This window comes from Microcaecilia unicolor, chromosome 1, assembly GCF_901765095.1.
Source record: "Microcaecilia unicolor chromosome 1, aMicUni1.1, whole genome shotgun sequence".
Classification (NCBI taxonomy): Eukaryota; Metazoa; Chordata; class Amphibia; order Gymnophiona; family Siphonopidae; genus Microcaecilia; species Microcaecilia unicolor.
In genome coordinates, this window is record NC_044031.1 from 426,422,121 (window position 1) to 426,436,177 (window position 14,057).

Consider the following 14,057-nt stretch of genomic DNA (forward strand, 5'->3'; position numbering starts at 1 on the left):
CTGATGGTGCCAACCTTGAGGGCACACTTGCTCTGCAGTTCCCTGCCCTACTCCTTATGCCCCTGCTCTCTGTGAGCTCCCTAGACGTTTGTCTCTGCTGCTTTAGTCAAAAAAACAAACAAAAAAACCCTCACAAGGTTGTAGCATCCCGCCGGCAAAAAAACAAAACAACTTGTAGTCTTGCAGGAGTTGTCCTTCTGCTAGTGGCTGCCAGGCTGTTGAGAGCAGGAGTGCTGTTGAGGCTCCCTTAGAGAGCAGTTGCCGCCTTCGGGGACTTGGGTTTTCAGCCCCGGTGAGTGTTTTCTGCCTTTTGATTTGGATCTGTGAGCACTTTGTCGGCGGTGCGCTTAGAGCTCTTCATGGCGGCAGAAGTGATGAAACTATGTTCCCGCTGCAGCTCTCACCGTTCCACAGCGGGCTTGTTTGTGATTCGTTGCTCCAACACGGCCTCCGGTGCTGAGGAGAATATTGGCAATATGGGGGACTTTTCCTGTGCGTCGGAAGGTACCGCGTGCCTTGTGGTTGCTGCGCATGATGCGGCTGTGGAGTCAGCGCCATTTTCCTCCACTGAGTTGGGCCATCTCTCCGGTTCTTCTGGAACGGGTGTTGCCTGTGGGGACGGCTCCTTTTGCTGCTTCTCTATTAGAAGCATCTGCCACTTCCATGGCAGGTATGGGTTTCTCACTTGATTTTATTTTGTTGTTACAACAGGCTTATCTCTTGAAGAAGGCATTTTCTGCTGTTCCCCCCCCCCCCCCCCCCCCCCCCCCCACACACACACTTTTGTCTTTCTGCTTTGACCAGGGAGACTTTGCCATCCAAGGGTGATTTTGGATTCCCTTCTTTTGTAGATTCTGCTGCAAAGCGCAGAAAATTAGTGCCCTTGCCTGAGGAGGGGTCTTTGGGTCCGCTGTCTCCTACACCTATTTTGGCAGGATCTGGTGATTTAAGGCATCCTTCTAAGCTTGATGTGCTAGAGGATGGTGATCCTATGCCAGCTGAGCAGGTTGATCCCTCAGCGATCCGAATTATTCATCAAGATGAGCTTCCTGCTCTGATCTCCGATTTCCTTAGCTGCTGTAAATATTTCAGACCCGGAGGAACAGACTGCGTCCTCTGTCAACATTAAGATGGTGAGCACATGCAAGCCCTCTAAAACTTTTCCAATTCATGAATCCATTCAGGCACAGTGGTCTGATCCAGAGAGTGGATTAAAAGTAGCTAGGGCTATGGCACGTCTCTATCCAGTGGCTGCTACTACTTTGGATACTTTCTCCTTAACTAAAGTGAATGCTCGATGACTGCGGTCACTAAGAAGACCACACTGCTGGTAGAAGGTGGAGTTGCGCTAAAAGATGTCCAGGATAGGCGTCCCAAAGCCTTCTTAAACATTCATTTGAGGTGGCGGCTTTGGTGTTGCAGGCCTCCATCTGTAGCTCCTGTGCTACTAGACCGTTTCTGTCCTGGTTTCAGCAGAGTTTGGAACAGGATTCAGCTTCTGTTTCAGTTTCCTCTGCCCCTGTGGAGTCGGCCCTTGCCTACCTGGCAGACGCTCTCTATGATTTGGTTAGGGCATCTGTTAAACAGATGGCTTTGGCGGTTTCAGCTCGTCTCCTGTGGTTGCGCCACTGGTCAGCTGATACGGCTTCCAAACAGCGACTTACGAGACTTCCTTTTCGTGGGAAACTGCTTTTAGGCGAAGATCTTGAAAAGATTGTTCAGGATTTAGGTGATTCTAAATCTCAGCGTCTCCCGGAAGACAGGCCAAAGACTGGTTCGAGATCTAGTTCTGCGAGGCCTCGTTCCCGCGAGTCTCGCCGTTATCGGCCTGGTCGTGGTTTGTCCTTTCAGCGTTCTAGGCTTCAACAGTGTTCTTCCTTTCAGAGTGAGAAACGAACCTCAGGTCCTTCTTCCAGACCTCAGGTCCCTGGACGTGCTGCCCAATGATGGGGTGCAGGTTCACTCTCCAGTCGTTCCTAGATGAGGTCGGTTGACCCTTTTTTACGGAGAGTGGGCCAAAATTACTTCAGACTAGTGGGTCTTAGATCTCATCAGAGACGGATACAGATTAGAATTTGCCTTTCCCGTTGATTCCTTTTTCGAATCCCAATGTGCCACATTCGCCAGAAGAGCGGCTGTGGATGACATGTTGCAGAAGTTGTTGGATCTCAGGATGGTGGTACCTGTACCGCAAGTCGAGGTACGCTTCGGGCACTATTCAATTTACTTTGTGGTTCCTCATAAAAGAGGGGTCCTTCAGGCCTATTCTAGACCTGTGCAGTGTGAACGACTACCTCAGGGTACGTCATTTCCGCATGGAGTCTGTCCGGTCTGTGATAGCAGCGGTCCAGCTGGGGGAGTTTCCTCACGGCCCTGGACTTAAAAGAGGCTTACTTACACATTCCTATCTGGCCTCCTCATCAGCGCTTTTCTAAGATTTGCCGTCTTAGGCCATCACTTTCAGTTTCACGCGTTGCCTTTTGGCCTAGCTACAGCTCCTCGCACCTTTTCCAAGGTCATGGTTGTGGCAGCCGCCTTTCTTCAGAAGGAAGGCATTAAGGTTCATCCCTATCTTGACGATTGGTTAATCCGAGCGGATTCGGAACCCAACAGTTGGGTGGCCACCTCGTGAGTTTTGGAGTTCCTGCACTCCCTCTGTTGGGTTGTCAATCTTCCCAAAAGCCAGCTAGTGCTCTCTCAGACTTCGGAGTATCTAGGGGTGCTTTTTGATACAGCTTTGATACGGATGTGTTGTCTTGCCAGAAAGCAGGAGGCTCAAGCTCTGTGCTCAGATTAGCGGTCTGTTGCGGTCTCCCCGCCCTCGGGTCTGGGATTACGTGTAGGTGCTCGGGTCAATGACGGCATCTCTGGAAGTGGTTCCGTGGGCTTGAGCTCATATGCGTCCCCTCCAGCTTGCTCTCTTGCGTCATTGGTCTCCAGTGTACTACTACTACTACTACTTAGCATTTCTATAGTGCTGCCAGGGTTACGCAGCGCTGTACAAGTTTAAACATGGGGAAGGACGGTCCCTGCTCAAGAGAGCTTACAATCTAAAGGTAACAAACTATGTAGTCAGTGTAGGTATCATGAATGGGGAAGGTGGTTAGGCGCCAAAAGCAAGGGAGAAGAGATGGGCTTTGAGTAAGGACTTGAAAATGGGCAGGGAAGGCGCCTGCCATGGCTTCCTGTCGCGAGGGAGAGCATGTCCTGATGGCTTTGTCCCAACAATCTCCAGAAGGGAATTCCGTTGGTACCCACAGTGGGTGATTCTTGTCACGGATGCCAGCCTCTCGGGGTGGGGTGCACATTGTCTCCACCGAGTGACACAGGGTTGTTGGTCGGAGACAGAGATGAAGTGGCCCATCAACTGTTTGGAGCTGAGAGCAGTGATGCTGGCCTTCAAGAACTTTCAAGATCTGGAAGGTCAGGCGGTTTGTGTTCTCTTGGACAACACCTCAGCGGTGGCTTATATCAAATGCTAGAGCGGCACTCAGAGTGTAGGGTTGGCCTCGGAGACGTCCATTTGCTGTCTCAGCAGCTCACATTGCAGGCCAGTCCAATGTCCGAGCCTATTTTCTCAGCCGTCATCTCGACTCGGCGGAATTGGCAACAGAGGTGTTCCAGCTGATCTGTCGACGTTGGGGCACACCAACAATGAATCTGATGGCCACCAGTGTAAACACCAAGGTCAACAAGTTCTTCAGCAGAAGAAAAGAGAGCAGCTCTGCAGGACTGGACACTCTGTTACAAACTTGGCCGGTTAGACCTGCTCTATGTCTTTCCTCCTTGGCCCTTAATTGGACATCTTCTGCATCGAGTCAGACTTCATTAGGATCTTGTAATCATAGTAACTCCGGATTGGCCATGCCCTCCGTGGTACGCGGATTTGATTCAACTCCTCGTGGAACCTCCTCTTTGACTCCCAGACATTCCCGGTCTTATTCATCAAGGCTCTGTATGCATGGAGGAAGTCTCCCGCTTTAATCTTACGACTTGGTTCTTGAGAGGGCGAAGCTGAGTAAGAAAGGTTATGAAGATTCGGTCATTGCCACTTTGCTTTGAGCGTGGAAGTGTTCTATGACTACAGCTTATGCCAGGGTCTGGCACACCTTTGAGGCATGGTGTGGGGAGCGTGCTTGGTCCCCCTTTAAAGCCTCGGTGTCGCAGATCTTGGCCTTTCTTCGGTATGGTCTGCAGAAGGAGTTATCTTATAACTCTAGAGTTCAGGTCGCTGCTCTAACCTGCTTCCGTGGTCGAGTGGCTGACTTTTCCCTGGCGGCTTATTCGGATGTGGCACAATTTCTAAAAGGCCTCTTCTTCGACCTCTGTTTCGGCACCCATGTCTTTCTTGGAAGCTGAATTTGGTCCTTAGTGCGTTGCAGGGCGCGCCTTTTGAACCCTTGCTCTTAGCATTGGATAAAGATCTCACTCTGAAGACTGTGTTTTTGGTGGCTATTTCCTCGGCGCGCTGAGTTTCTGAACTTCAGGTCATGTCGGGAGCCCTTCCTTCTGTTTTTGGAGTCTGGCATTACTCTGAGGATGGTTCCGTCTTTTTGCGTAAGGTCATGTCTGCCTTTCATTTGAATCAGCCACTGTTTCTTCCCTTCTTTAGGAAGTTGGATTTTCCGGAGAACTTTTCTCTTCTTCACTTTTTGGGTGTTCGTTGTGTCCTCCTTCAGTACCTTCAGGTCACTAATGAATTTTGTTGTTCTGACCACCTTTTCATGCTGTTTGATCCCAGGTGCGGTTATGCAGCGTCCAAGGCGACCATCGCTCGATGGCTGAAGGAAGCCATTTCTTCGGCTTGCCTAGTGAAGGGTGCATTTCCTCCGGAAGCTTTGTGTGCTAATTCGACTCGAGCGCAGGCTACTTCCTGGGCAGAAACAGGTAGCCTTCCTTTGGAGATTTGTCTGGTGGCTACTTGGGCTTCTTGACATTCTTTTGTCAAACACTACAGGTTTAATGTAGCAGCGCAGGGTGATGCTCCCTTTGGGCTATGCTGCTCTCTCAGGGAGCGGTGGCTTCCCACTCTGTTTAGGGGATTGCTTTGTTACATCCCACCAGCTCCTGGATTCATCTGCTGCTGAGGCTAAGGAAGGCAAAATTATGGCTTACCTGATAATTTTCTTTCCTTTAGTTGCAGCAGATGAATTCAGGATCCCTTCCCTGTTTGCTGAGAAGTGAAGATATTAATAAGAAGACGAGAATCAAGACACAACTCTTTGCTAATGGTTCAATTTGGGCTCGTTTGTTTAGGTTTTTTGAGTCTTCTTTTATCTGTTGTTGAATTCGGCTGTTGCCGCTTTGTTGTGAGGAGGGTTTTTTTGTTTGGTATGTTTTATTCTCCTCTGCTTGGGGATGCGACATATACTGGAAGTGAGAGGGAGCTGGACGACCTGTATCACTGCTTTCTCTTCAGTGTTCTCTATCTCCACCTGCTGGTAGGTGGATACAACCCACCAGTTCCTGGATTCATCTGCTGCGACTAAAGGAAAGAAAATGATCAGGTAAGCCATAATTTTACCTTACTGATTTTGCATTAGTGGATGTGGTTGATAAGCCATGAGTGGGAAAGCGCGGGGTACAAATGTAACAAAAAAAAAAAAATTAGCACTGTCAAATAATTGGCATAGGTATTAATGTAGGATTATATGATTCTATTCCAGCTTGGACTTCCGTATTCTGAGATTCAAAATGTTTTGACAATATTGTAAAAAAGCATTGCGTCATAAATGGAGCAGTGAAGCAAAGTTTAGCTTTGAGTGTCCAGTTTATTTAACTGTAGTATCCATTGTGACTGAAGAAAATGTTAGCAAAAGGATGAGGAATGACAAGAATAGTGAAGAAAGAAGTATATACATTGTTTTATGAAATCCAGTGCTACTAGAATCCTGAACTTCAGTAGTTTCATCAAACTGTATGTAGTTTGTACCCCTTTTGCACACACCTTGTGTTTTTTTTTTTTCTGCCAGATTTTCATTTTGAATGTGGATGGGTTTGCAGCTTTATTGAAAAGTACATGTGACAATCTGTGGTCATTTTCTGCTTTTTCTTTTCTACTCCCTAGCAAGCTGAACAGCTGGGACGAGAGGACCAACAGAGGTTACATCGAAATCGAAAGCTAGTGCTAATGGTAGACTTGGACCAGACCTTAATCCATACTACAGAACAGCACTGCCAGCAGATGTCCAACAAAGTAAATTGAACATGATTCTTGAATTGTTCTTTCAGCTTTATGAAACCGCAGTATACTTATTTGAATATTGAAATTTAAAGCTGAAATTGATGTGGAGATATATACCATAGGAAATTACAGCTCATAAAGACCAATGTGGCCATTCTGGTCCACCTAGTATAGATTTGGTCTCTTGGTAGATGTGCCTGTAAAATTTCTAAATGCAACCCAGCATCAAATCCCCTCTTACCTAGGTCTTCCAGCCAGTTTCTGAACTCTTCTCGTATCTGCTCCAAGAAAGACCAAAATGTATCACAACATTGCTTTTCAAAGGCTTTTTTGGGGCTCTGATAAATCGTATGTTTGCTGTTGAAGGTTGTAACTGCTGCTCAGTTTGAGCAGAAACCTTGTGCTGTAGCATTTGTTGGAAAAACTCTTAGTACCATTGGCTTGTGCCATATCGTAACCTTTTCTGTGAAACAACTGTCATTGCCTATACAGATACTCTTGGCATACTTCTGCTGAAACACGGGACTGTGTTGAGACCGTTGTATCTGTTGCTTATTTATTTATAATAAATATATTCTTTATTCTCCGAGGACAAGCAGGCTGCTTGTTCTCACTGATGGGTGACGTCCACGGCAGCCCCTCCAACCAGAAACTTTACTAGCAATGGCCTTTGCTAGTCCTCGCGCGCCCATGCGCACCGCGCATGCGCGGCCGTCTTCCTGCCCAAACCGGCTCGTGTTCGTCAGTCTTCTTTTGTCCGCGCTCGGGACGGTCGTGTTTTGCGCCGTTTCGTGCCCCTCAGAGTTGACCCTCGCGCGTCTTTGCGATTTTCGAAAAAAAAAAAAAAAAAAAAGAGACCTTTCGGTCTTTCTCCCTTCCCGTGTGTCCAGTTTGTTTCCCCGACGTAAGTTTCCTTTCGCTTTCGGGGTAGGCCCTTTTCGTGGCCTCGGTACGGGTTTTCTCTCTCTCCCTGTTTTTTGGTGCCCTTTGTCGCCATTACGAATTTTGATTTCGCCGGCGTGATTTTTCCGCCCATGTCATCGAAGTCTCCCAGCGGCTTCAAGAAGTGCACCCAGTGCTCCCGGGTAATCTTGCTCACTGATAGGCACGCTTCGTGTCTTCAGTGTCTGGGGGCTGGGCACCGCCCGCAGGCCTGTAGTCTTTGTGCTCTTTTACAGAAGAGGACTCAGGTAGCGAGATTGGCCCAGTGGAACGTGTTGTTCTCGGGCTCTTCGTCGACAACAGCACTGGAGGCATCGAGTGCATCGACGTCGACAGCATCGAAGTCTTCGACCTCGGCATCGACGGCATCGAGGTTTCAACCCTCTGCATCGTCGGTACCGAGACATCGGAAGGCTGCGTCGGCGTCGGTTGTATCGGGACCTCCGCTGTTGCTGATGTCGTCGGACGGTGGTGCTTCGACTGGAGTGCAGGTGAGGGCTGTCCATTCCCCTGCTGGTGGCGGTGAGCCTTCGGGTGGGTCTCCTCCTGCCCTGAGGGCTCCTGCGGTACAGCCCCCCCCCCCCCCCCCCGAGACCGACCTTCTTCGGCCTCGGCCCCGAGGAAGCGACGGCTGGATTCTACGTCCTCCTCGTCGGTACCGGGAAGCTCCGGTGACATGCTTCGTTTGAAGAAATCAAAGAAGCATCGACACCGGTCTCCTTCCCGCATCGGTACCGAGAGCTCTACTACTACTACTATTTAGCATTTCTATAGCGCTACAAGGCATACGCAGCGCTGCACAAACATAGAAGAAAGACAGTCCCTGCTCAAAGAGCTTACAATCTAATAGACAAAAAATAAATAAAGTAAGCAAATCAAATCAATTAATGTGACCGGGAAGGAAGAGAGGAGGGTAGGTGGAGGCGAGTGGTTACGAGTCAAAAGCAATGTTAAAGAGGTGGGCTTTCAGTCTAGATTTAAAGGTGGCCAAGGATGGGGCAAGACGTAGGGGCTCAGGAAGTTTATTCCAGGCGTAGGGTGCAGTGAGACAGAAGGCGCGAAGTCTGGAGTTGGCAGTAGTGGAGAAGGGAACAGATAAGAAGGATTTATCCATGGAGCAGAGTGCACGGGAAGGGGTGTAGGGAAGGACGAGTGTGGAGAGATACTGGGGAGCAGCAGAGTGAGCACATTTATAGGTTAGTAGAAGAAGTTTGAACAGGATGCGAAAACGGATAGGGAGCCAGTGAAGGGTCTTGAAGAGAGGGGTAGTATGAGTAAAGCGACCCTGGCGGAAGACGAGACGGGCAGCAGAGTTTTGAACCGACTGGAGAGGGGAGAGGTGACTAAGTGGGAGGCCAGCAAGAAGCAGATTGCAGTAGTCTAAACGAGAGGTGACAAGGGTGTGGATGAGGGTTTTGGTAGAGTGCTCGGAAAGAAAGGGGCGGATTTTATGGATGTTGTAAAGAAAGAAACGACAGGTCTTGGCGGTCTGCTGGATATGAGCAGAGAAGGAGAGAGAAGAGTCAAAGATGACCCCAAGGTTTCGAGCTGAGGAGACAGGGAGAATGAGAGAGCCATCAACAGAAATAGAAAACGGGGGGAGCGGGGAGGTGGGTTTGAGGGGGGAAAATGAGAAGCTCAGTTTTGGTCATATTTAATTTCAGGTGGCGTTGAGACATCCAGGCAGCAATGTCAGACAAGCACGCTGAAACTTTGGTTTGGATGCAAGGTGAGATATCAGGGGTAGAAAGGTAGATTTGGGAGTCATCAGCATAGAGGTGGTAGGAAAAGCCATGGGATGAGATTAATGAACCAAGGGAGGAAGTGTAGATAGAAAAGAGGAGGGGACCAAGAACAGAACCCTGAGGTACGCCGACAGGCAGAGGGATAGAGGTAGAAGAGGATCCACCAGAGTGAACACTAAAGGTGCGGAGGGAGAGGTAGGAAGAGAACCAGGAAAGGACAGAGTCCTGGAATCCAAGTGAGGACAGGGTATCGAGAAGTATGCTGTGATCGACAGTGTCAAAAGCAGCGGAAAGATCAAGAAGAATGAGGATGGAATATTGACCTCTGGATTTAGCCAGTAATAGGTCATTGGAGACTTTAGTAAGCGCAGGGTCGCCGAGGGAGTCGGCACCCAGTAGGCATCGACACCTGGAGGATCGCTCACCCTCTGTTCAGGAGGTGTCGATGCGCTCCACCTTGGACAGCCCGGAACCGCCTCCACGCCCGGAACAGACTCTGACCTCGACGCCTGCATCGGCTTCCATGTCTTTCTCCACAGCCGCTCTGCACAAGAGTCTCCGGGCCGTTCTCCCAGAGATTCTGGGAGACCTGTTGCGCCTTTCCCCTCCGGTACCAGGGGTGCTTGCGCCACCGGTACCGTCGAGCGAGGCGCTGGCTGGCCCTTTGCCCGGGGTGAGGTCTCCGACATCAGTACCGCTTGCGGTACCGGTTGCCACGGCCTCCCAGGAAGACTCCCCGACGACGTCGGTGGAGGGAGCTTCGCCGGTGCTGGCGAGGGAGTCTACCTCTCGACGCTCCCACCGTGGCCGTGTTTCCACGGAATTGAGTCGGGCACGGCTTCAGACACAGGTTCACGAACTTTTGTCTGATACCGATGGTGAGGCCTCATGGGAGGAGGAGGAGGACATCCGGTATTTCTCTGACGAGGAGTCTGATGGCCTTCCTTCTGATCCCACTCCCTCCCCTGAAAGGCAGCTTTCTCCTCCCGAGAGTCTGTCTTTTGCGGCCTTTGTCCGGGAGATGTCTACGGCCATCCCCTTCCCGGTGGTTGTGGAGGATGAGCCCAGGGCTGAAATGTTTGAGCTCTTGGACTATCCTTCTCCACCTAAGGAAGCGTCCACAGTACCCATGCATCATGTCCTAAAAAAAGACATTGCTGGCGAACTGGACCAAGCCTTTAACTGATCCCCACATTCCCAAGAAGATCGAGTCCCAGTACCGGATCCATGGGGACCCAGAGCTGATGCGCACTCAGTTGCCTCACGACTCTGGTGTGGTGGATCTGGCCCTAAAGAAGGCCAAGATTTCTAGGGAGCATGCTTCCGCGCCCCCGGGCAAGGACTCTAGAACCTTGGACTCCTTTGGGAGGAAGGCCTACCATTCTTCAATGCTCATGGCCAAGATTGTCTTACCAGCTCTACACGAGCATTCACATGCGGAACAATGTGCGGCAGTTGGCGGGCTTGGTGGACAAGCTCCCTTCTGAGCAAGCCAAGCCGTTTCAGGAGGTGGTCAGGCAGCTGAAGGCGTGCAGAAAATTCCTGGCCAGAGGGGTATATGATACCTTTGATGTAGCGTCCAGGGCCGCTGCTCAAGGTGTGGTGATGCGCAGACTCTCATGGCTGCGTGCCTCCGACCTGGAGAATAGAATCCAGCATCGGATTGCGGACTCCCCTTGCCGAGCGGACAACTTTTTTGGAGAAAAAGTCGAACAGGTGGAAGAGCAGCTCCACCAGCGGGATAACGCTTTCGACAAATTCTCCCGCCGGCAGCCTTCAGCATCTACCTCTTCAGGTAGACGTTTTTATGGGGGAAGGAGGACTGTTCCCTACTCTTCTGGTAAGCGTAGGTACAATCCTCCCTCTTGACAGCCTGCGGCCCAGGCTAAGCCCCAGCGCGCGCTCTCTCGTCAGCAGCGTGCGCCTCAGCAAGGCCCCACAGCTCCCCAGCAAAAGCAGGGGGCTAGCTTTTGACTGGCTCCAGAAGAGCATAGCCGATGTCAAAGTGTCTGTGCCGGGCGATCTGCCGGTCGGGGGGAGGTTGAAAGTTTTTCACCAAAGGTGGCCTCTCATAACCTCTGACCAGTGGGTCCTCCAAATAGTCCGGCAAGGATACACCCTCAATTTGTCCTCAAAGCCTCCAAATTGCCCACCGGGAGCTCAGTCCTACAGCTTCCAGCACAAGCAGGTACTTGCAGAGGAACTCTCCGCCCTTCTCAGCGCCAATGCGGTCGAGCCCGTGCCATCCGGGCAAGAAGGGCTGGGATTCTATTCCAGGTACTTCCTTGTGGAAAAGAAAACAGGGGGGATGCGTCCCATCCTAGACCTAAGGGCCCTGAACAAATATCTGGTCAAGGAAAAGTTCAGGATGCTTTCCCTGGGCACCCTTCTTCCCATGATTCAGCAAAACGATTGGCTATGCTCTCTGGATTTAAAGGATGCTTATACACACATCCCGATACTGCCAGCCCACAGACAGTATTTACGATTTCGTCTGGGATCATGTCACTTCCAGTACTGTGTGCTACCCATTGGGCTCGCCTCTGCGCCCAGAGTGTTCACGAAGTGCCTAGCTGTGGTAGCAGCAGCGGTTCGCAGGCTCGGAGTGCACGTGTTCCCTTATCTCGACGATTGGCTGGTGAAGAACACGTCCGAGGCAGGAGCTCTACAGTCCATGCAGATGACTATTCGCCTCCTGGAGCTACTGGGGTTTGTGATAAATTATCCAAAGTCCCACCTTCTCCTAGTACAGAGACTCAAATTCATAGGAGCTCTGCTGGATTCTCGCACGGCTCGGGCCTGTCTCCCGGAGATGAGGGCCAACAATCTGCTGTCCCTCGTCTCCCGGGTACGAGTGTCCCAGCAGATCACAGCTCGGCAGATGTTGAGATTCCTTGACCACATGGCCTCCACAGTCCATGTGACTCCCATGGCACGCCTTCACATGCGATCTGCTCAATGGACCCTAGCTTCCCAGTGGTTTCAGGCTGCTGGGGATCTAGAGGACGTGATCCACCTGTCCACAAGTTTTCTCAAATCCCTGTATTGGTGGACAATTTGGACCAATTTGACTCTGGGACGCCCCTTCCAAATTCCTCAGCCACAAAAGGTGCTGACTACGGATGCGTCTCTCCTGGGGTGGGGAGCTCATGTCGATGGACTTCACACCCAAGGAAGCTGGTCCCTCCAGGAACGCGATCTGCAGATCAATCTCCTGGAGTTACGAGCGATCTGGAACGCTCTGAAGGCTTTCAGAGATCGGCTGTCCCATCAAATTATCCAAATTCAGACAGACAACCAGGTTGCCATGTATTACGTCAACAAGCAGGGGAGCACCAGATCTCGCCCCCTGTGTCAGGAAGCTGTCAGCTTGTGGCTCTGGGCTCGCCGTTACGGCATGTGGCTCCAAGCCACATATCTGGCAAGCGTAAAAAACTGTCTGGCCAACAGGTTGAGCAGCATTATGCAACCTCACGAGTGGTCGCTCAACTCCAGAGTGGTGCGCCAGATCTTCCAAGTGTGGGGCACCCCCTTGGTAGATCTCTTCGCATCTCGAGCCAACCACAAGGTCCCTCAGTTCTGTTCCAGACTTCAGGCCCAAGGTCGACTGGCATCGGATGCCTTCCTCCTGGACTGGGGGGAAGGTCTGCTGTATGCTTATCCTCCCATACCTCTGGTGGGGAAGACTTTGTTGAAACTCAAGCAAGACTGGGGCACCATGATTCTGATTGCGCCCTTTTGGCCGCGTCAGATCTGGTTCCCTCTTCTTCTGGAGTTGTCCTCCGAAGAACCCTGGAGATTGGAGTGTTTTCCGACCCTCATCACGCAGGAAGAAGGGGCGCTTCTGCATCCCAACCTCCGGTCTCTGGCTCTCACAGCCTGGATGTTGAGAGCGTAGACTTTTCCTCTTTGGGTCTGTCGGAGGGTGTCTCCCATGTCTTGCTTGCTTCCAGGAAAGATTCCACTAAGAGGAGTTACTTCTTTTTATGGAGGAGGTTTACCGTCTGGTGTGACAGCAAGGCCTTAGATCCTCGCTCCTGTCCTACACAGACCCTGCTTGAATACCTTCTGCACTTGTGTGAGTCTGGTCTCAAGACCAACTCTGTAAGAGTTTACCTTAGCGCAATCAGTGCATACCATTACCGTGTGGAAGGTAAGCCGATCTCAGGACAGCCTTTAGTTGTTCGCTTCATGAGAGGTTTGCTTTTGTCAAAGCCCCCCCGTCAAACCTCCTACAGTGTCATGGGATCTCAATGTCGTTCTCACCCAGCTGATGAAACCTCCTTTTGAGCCGCTGAACTTCTGCCTTCTGAAGTACTTGACATGGAAGGTCATTTTCTTGGTGGCAGTTACTTCAGCTCATAGAGTCAGTGAGCTGCAGGCCCTGGTAGCCCAGGCCCCCTACACCAAATTTCATCATAATAGAGTAGTCCTCCGCACTCACCCTAAGTTCTTGCCGAAGGTAGTGTCGGAGTTCCATCTGAACCAGTCAATTGTCTTGCCAACATTTTTTCCCCGTCCTCATTCCTGCCCTGCTGAACATCAGCTGCACACTTTGGACTGCAAAAGAGCATTGGCCTTCTACCTGGAGCGGACACAGCCCAACAGACAGTCCGCCCAATTGTTTGTTTCTTTTGATCCCAACAGGAGGGGAGTGGCTGTGGGGAAACGCACCATATCCAATTGGCTAGCAGATTGCATTTCCTTCACTTACGCCCAGGCTGGGCTGGCTCTTGAGGGTCATGTCACGGCTCACAATGTCAGAGCCATGGCTTCGTCAGTGGCCCACTTGAAGTCAGCCACTATTGAAGAGATCTGCAAAGCTGCGACGTGGTCATCTGTCCACACATTCACATCTCATTACTGCCTGCAGCAGGATACCCGACGCGACAGTCGGTTCGGGCAGTCAGTGCTTCAGAATCTGTTCGGGGTTTAGAATCCAACTCCACCCCCCTAGGCCCATGTTTTATTCTGTTCCAGGCTACACTCTCTGTTAGTTGGATAAGTTGTTAGGTCAATCTCAGTTATGTCCTCGCCGTTGCGAGGCCCAATTGACCATGTTTGTTGTTTTGAGTGAGCCTGGGGGCTAGGGATACCCCATCAGTGAGAACAAGCAGCCTGCTTGTCCTCGGAGAAAGCGAATGCTACATACCTGTAGAAGGTATTCTCCGAGGACAGCAGGCTGA

At 50.9% G+C, this 14,057-nt stretch overlaps 1 protein-coding gene across 3 annotated transcripts in view; it reads left to right on the forward strand.

The window, feature by feature from the left end:
- CTDP1 (CTD phosphatase subunit 1) overlaps positions 1-14,057 on the forward strand; it is a 360,755-nt gene that overhangs the window by 42,055 nt on the left and 304,643 nt on the right. For all 3 annotated transcript variants that reach the window (XM_030211931.1, XM_030211947.1, XM_030211939.1), the window contains exon 4: positions 6,068-6,196. In XM_030211931.1, coding sequence (XP_030067791.1) covers positions 6,068-6,196 — 129 coding nt within the window. The remainder of the gene's footprint in view (positions 1-6,067; positions 6,197-14,057) is intronic.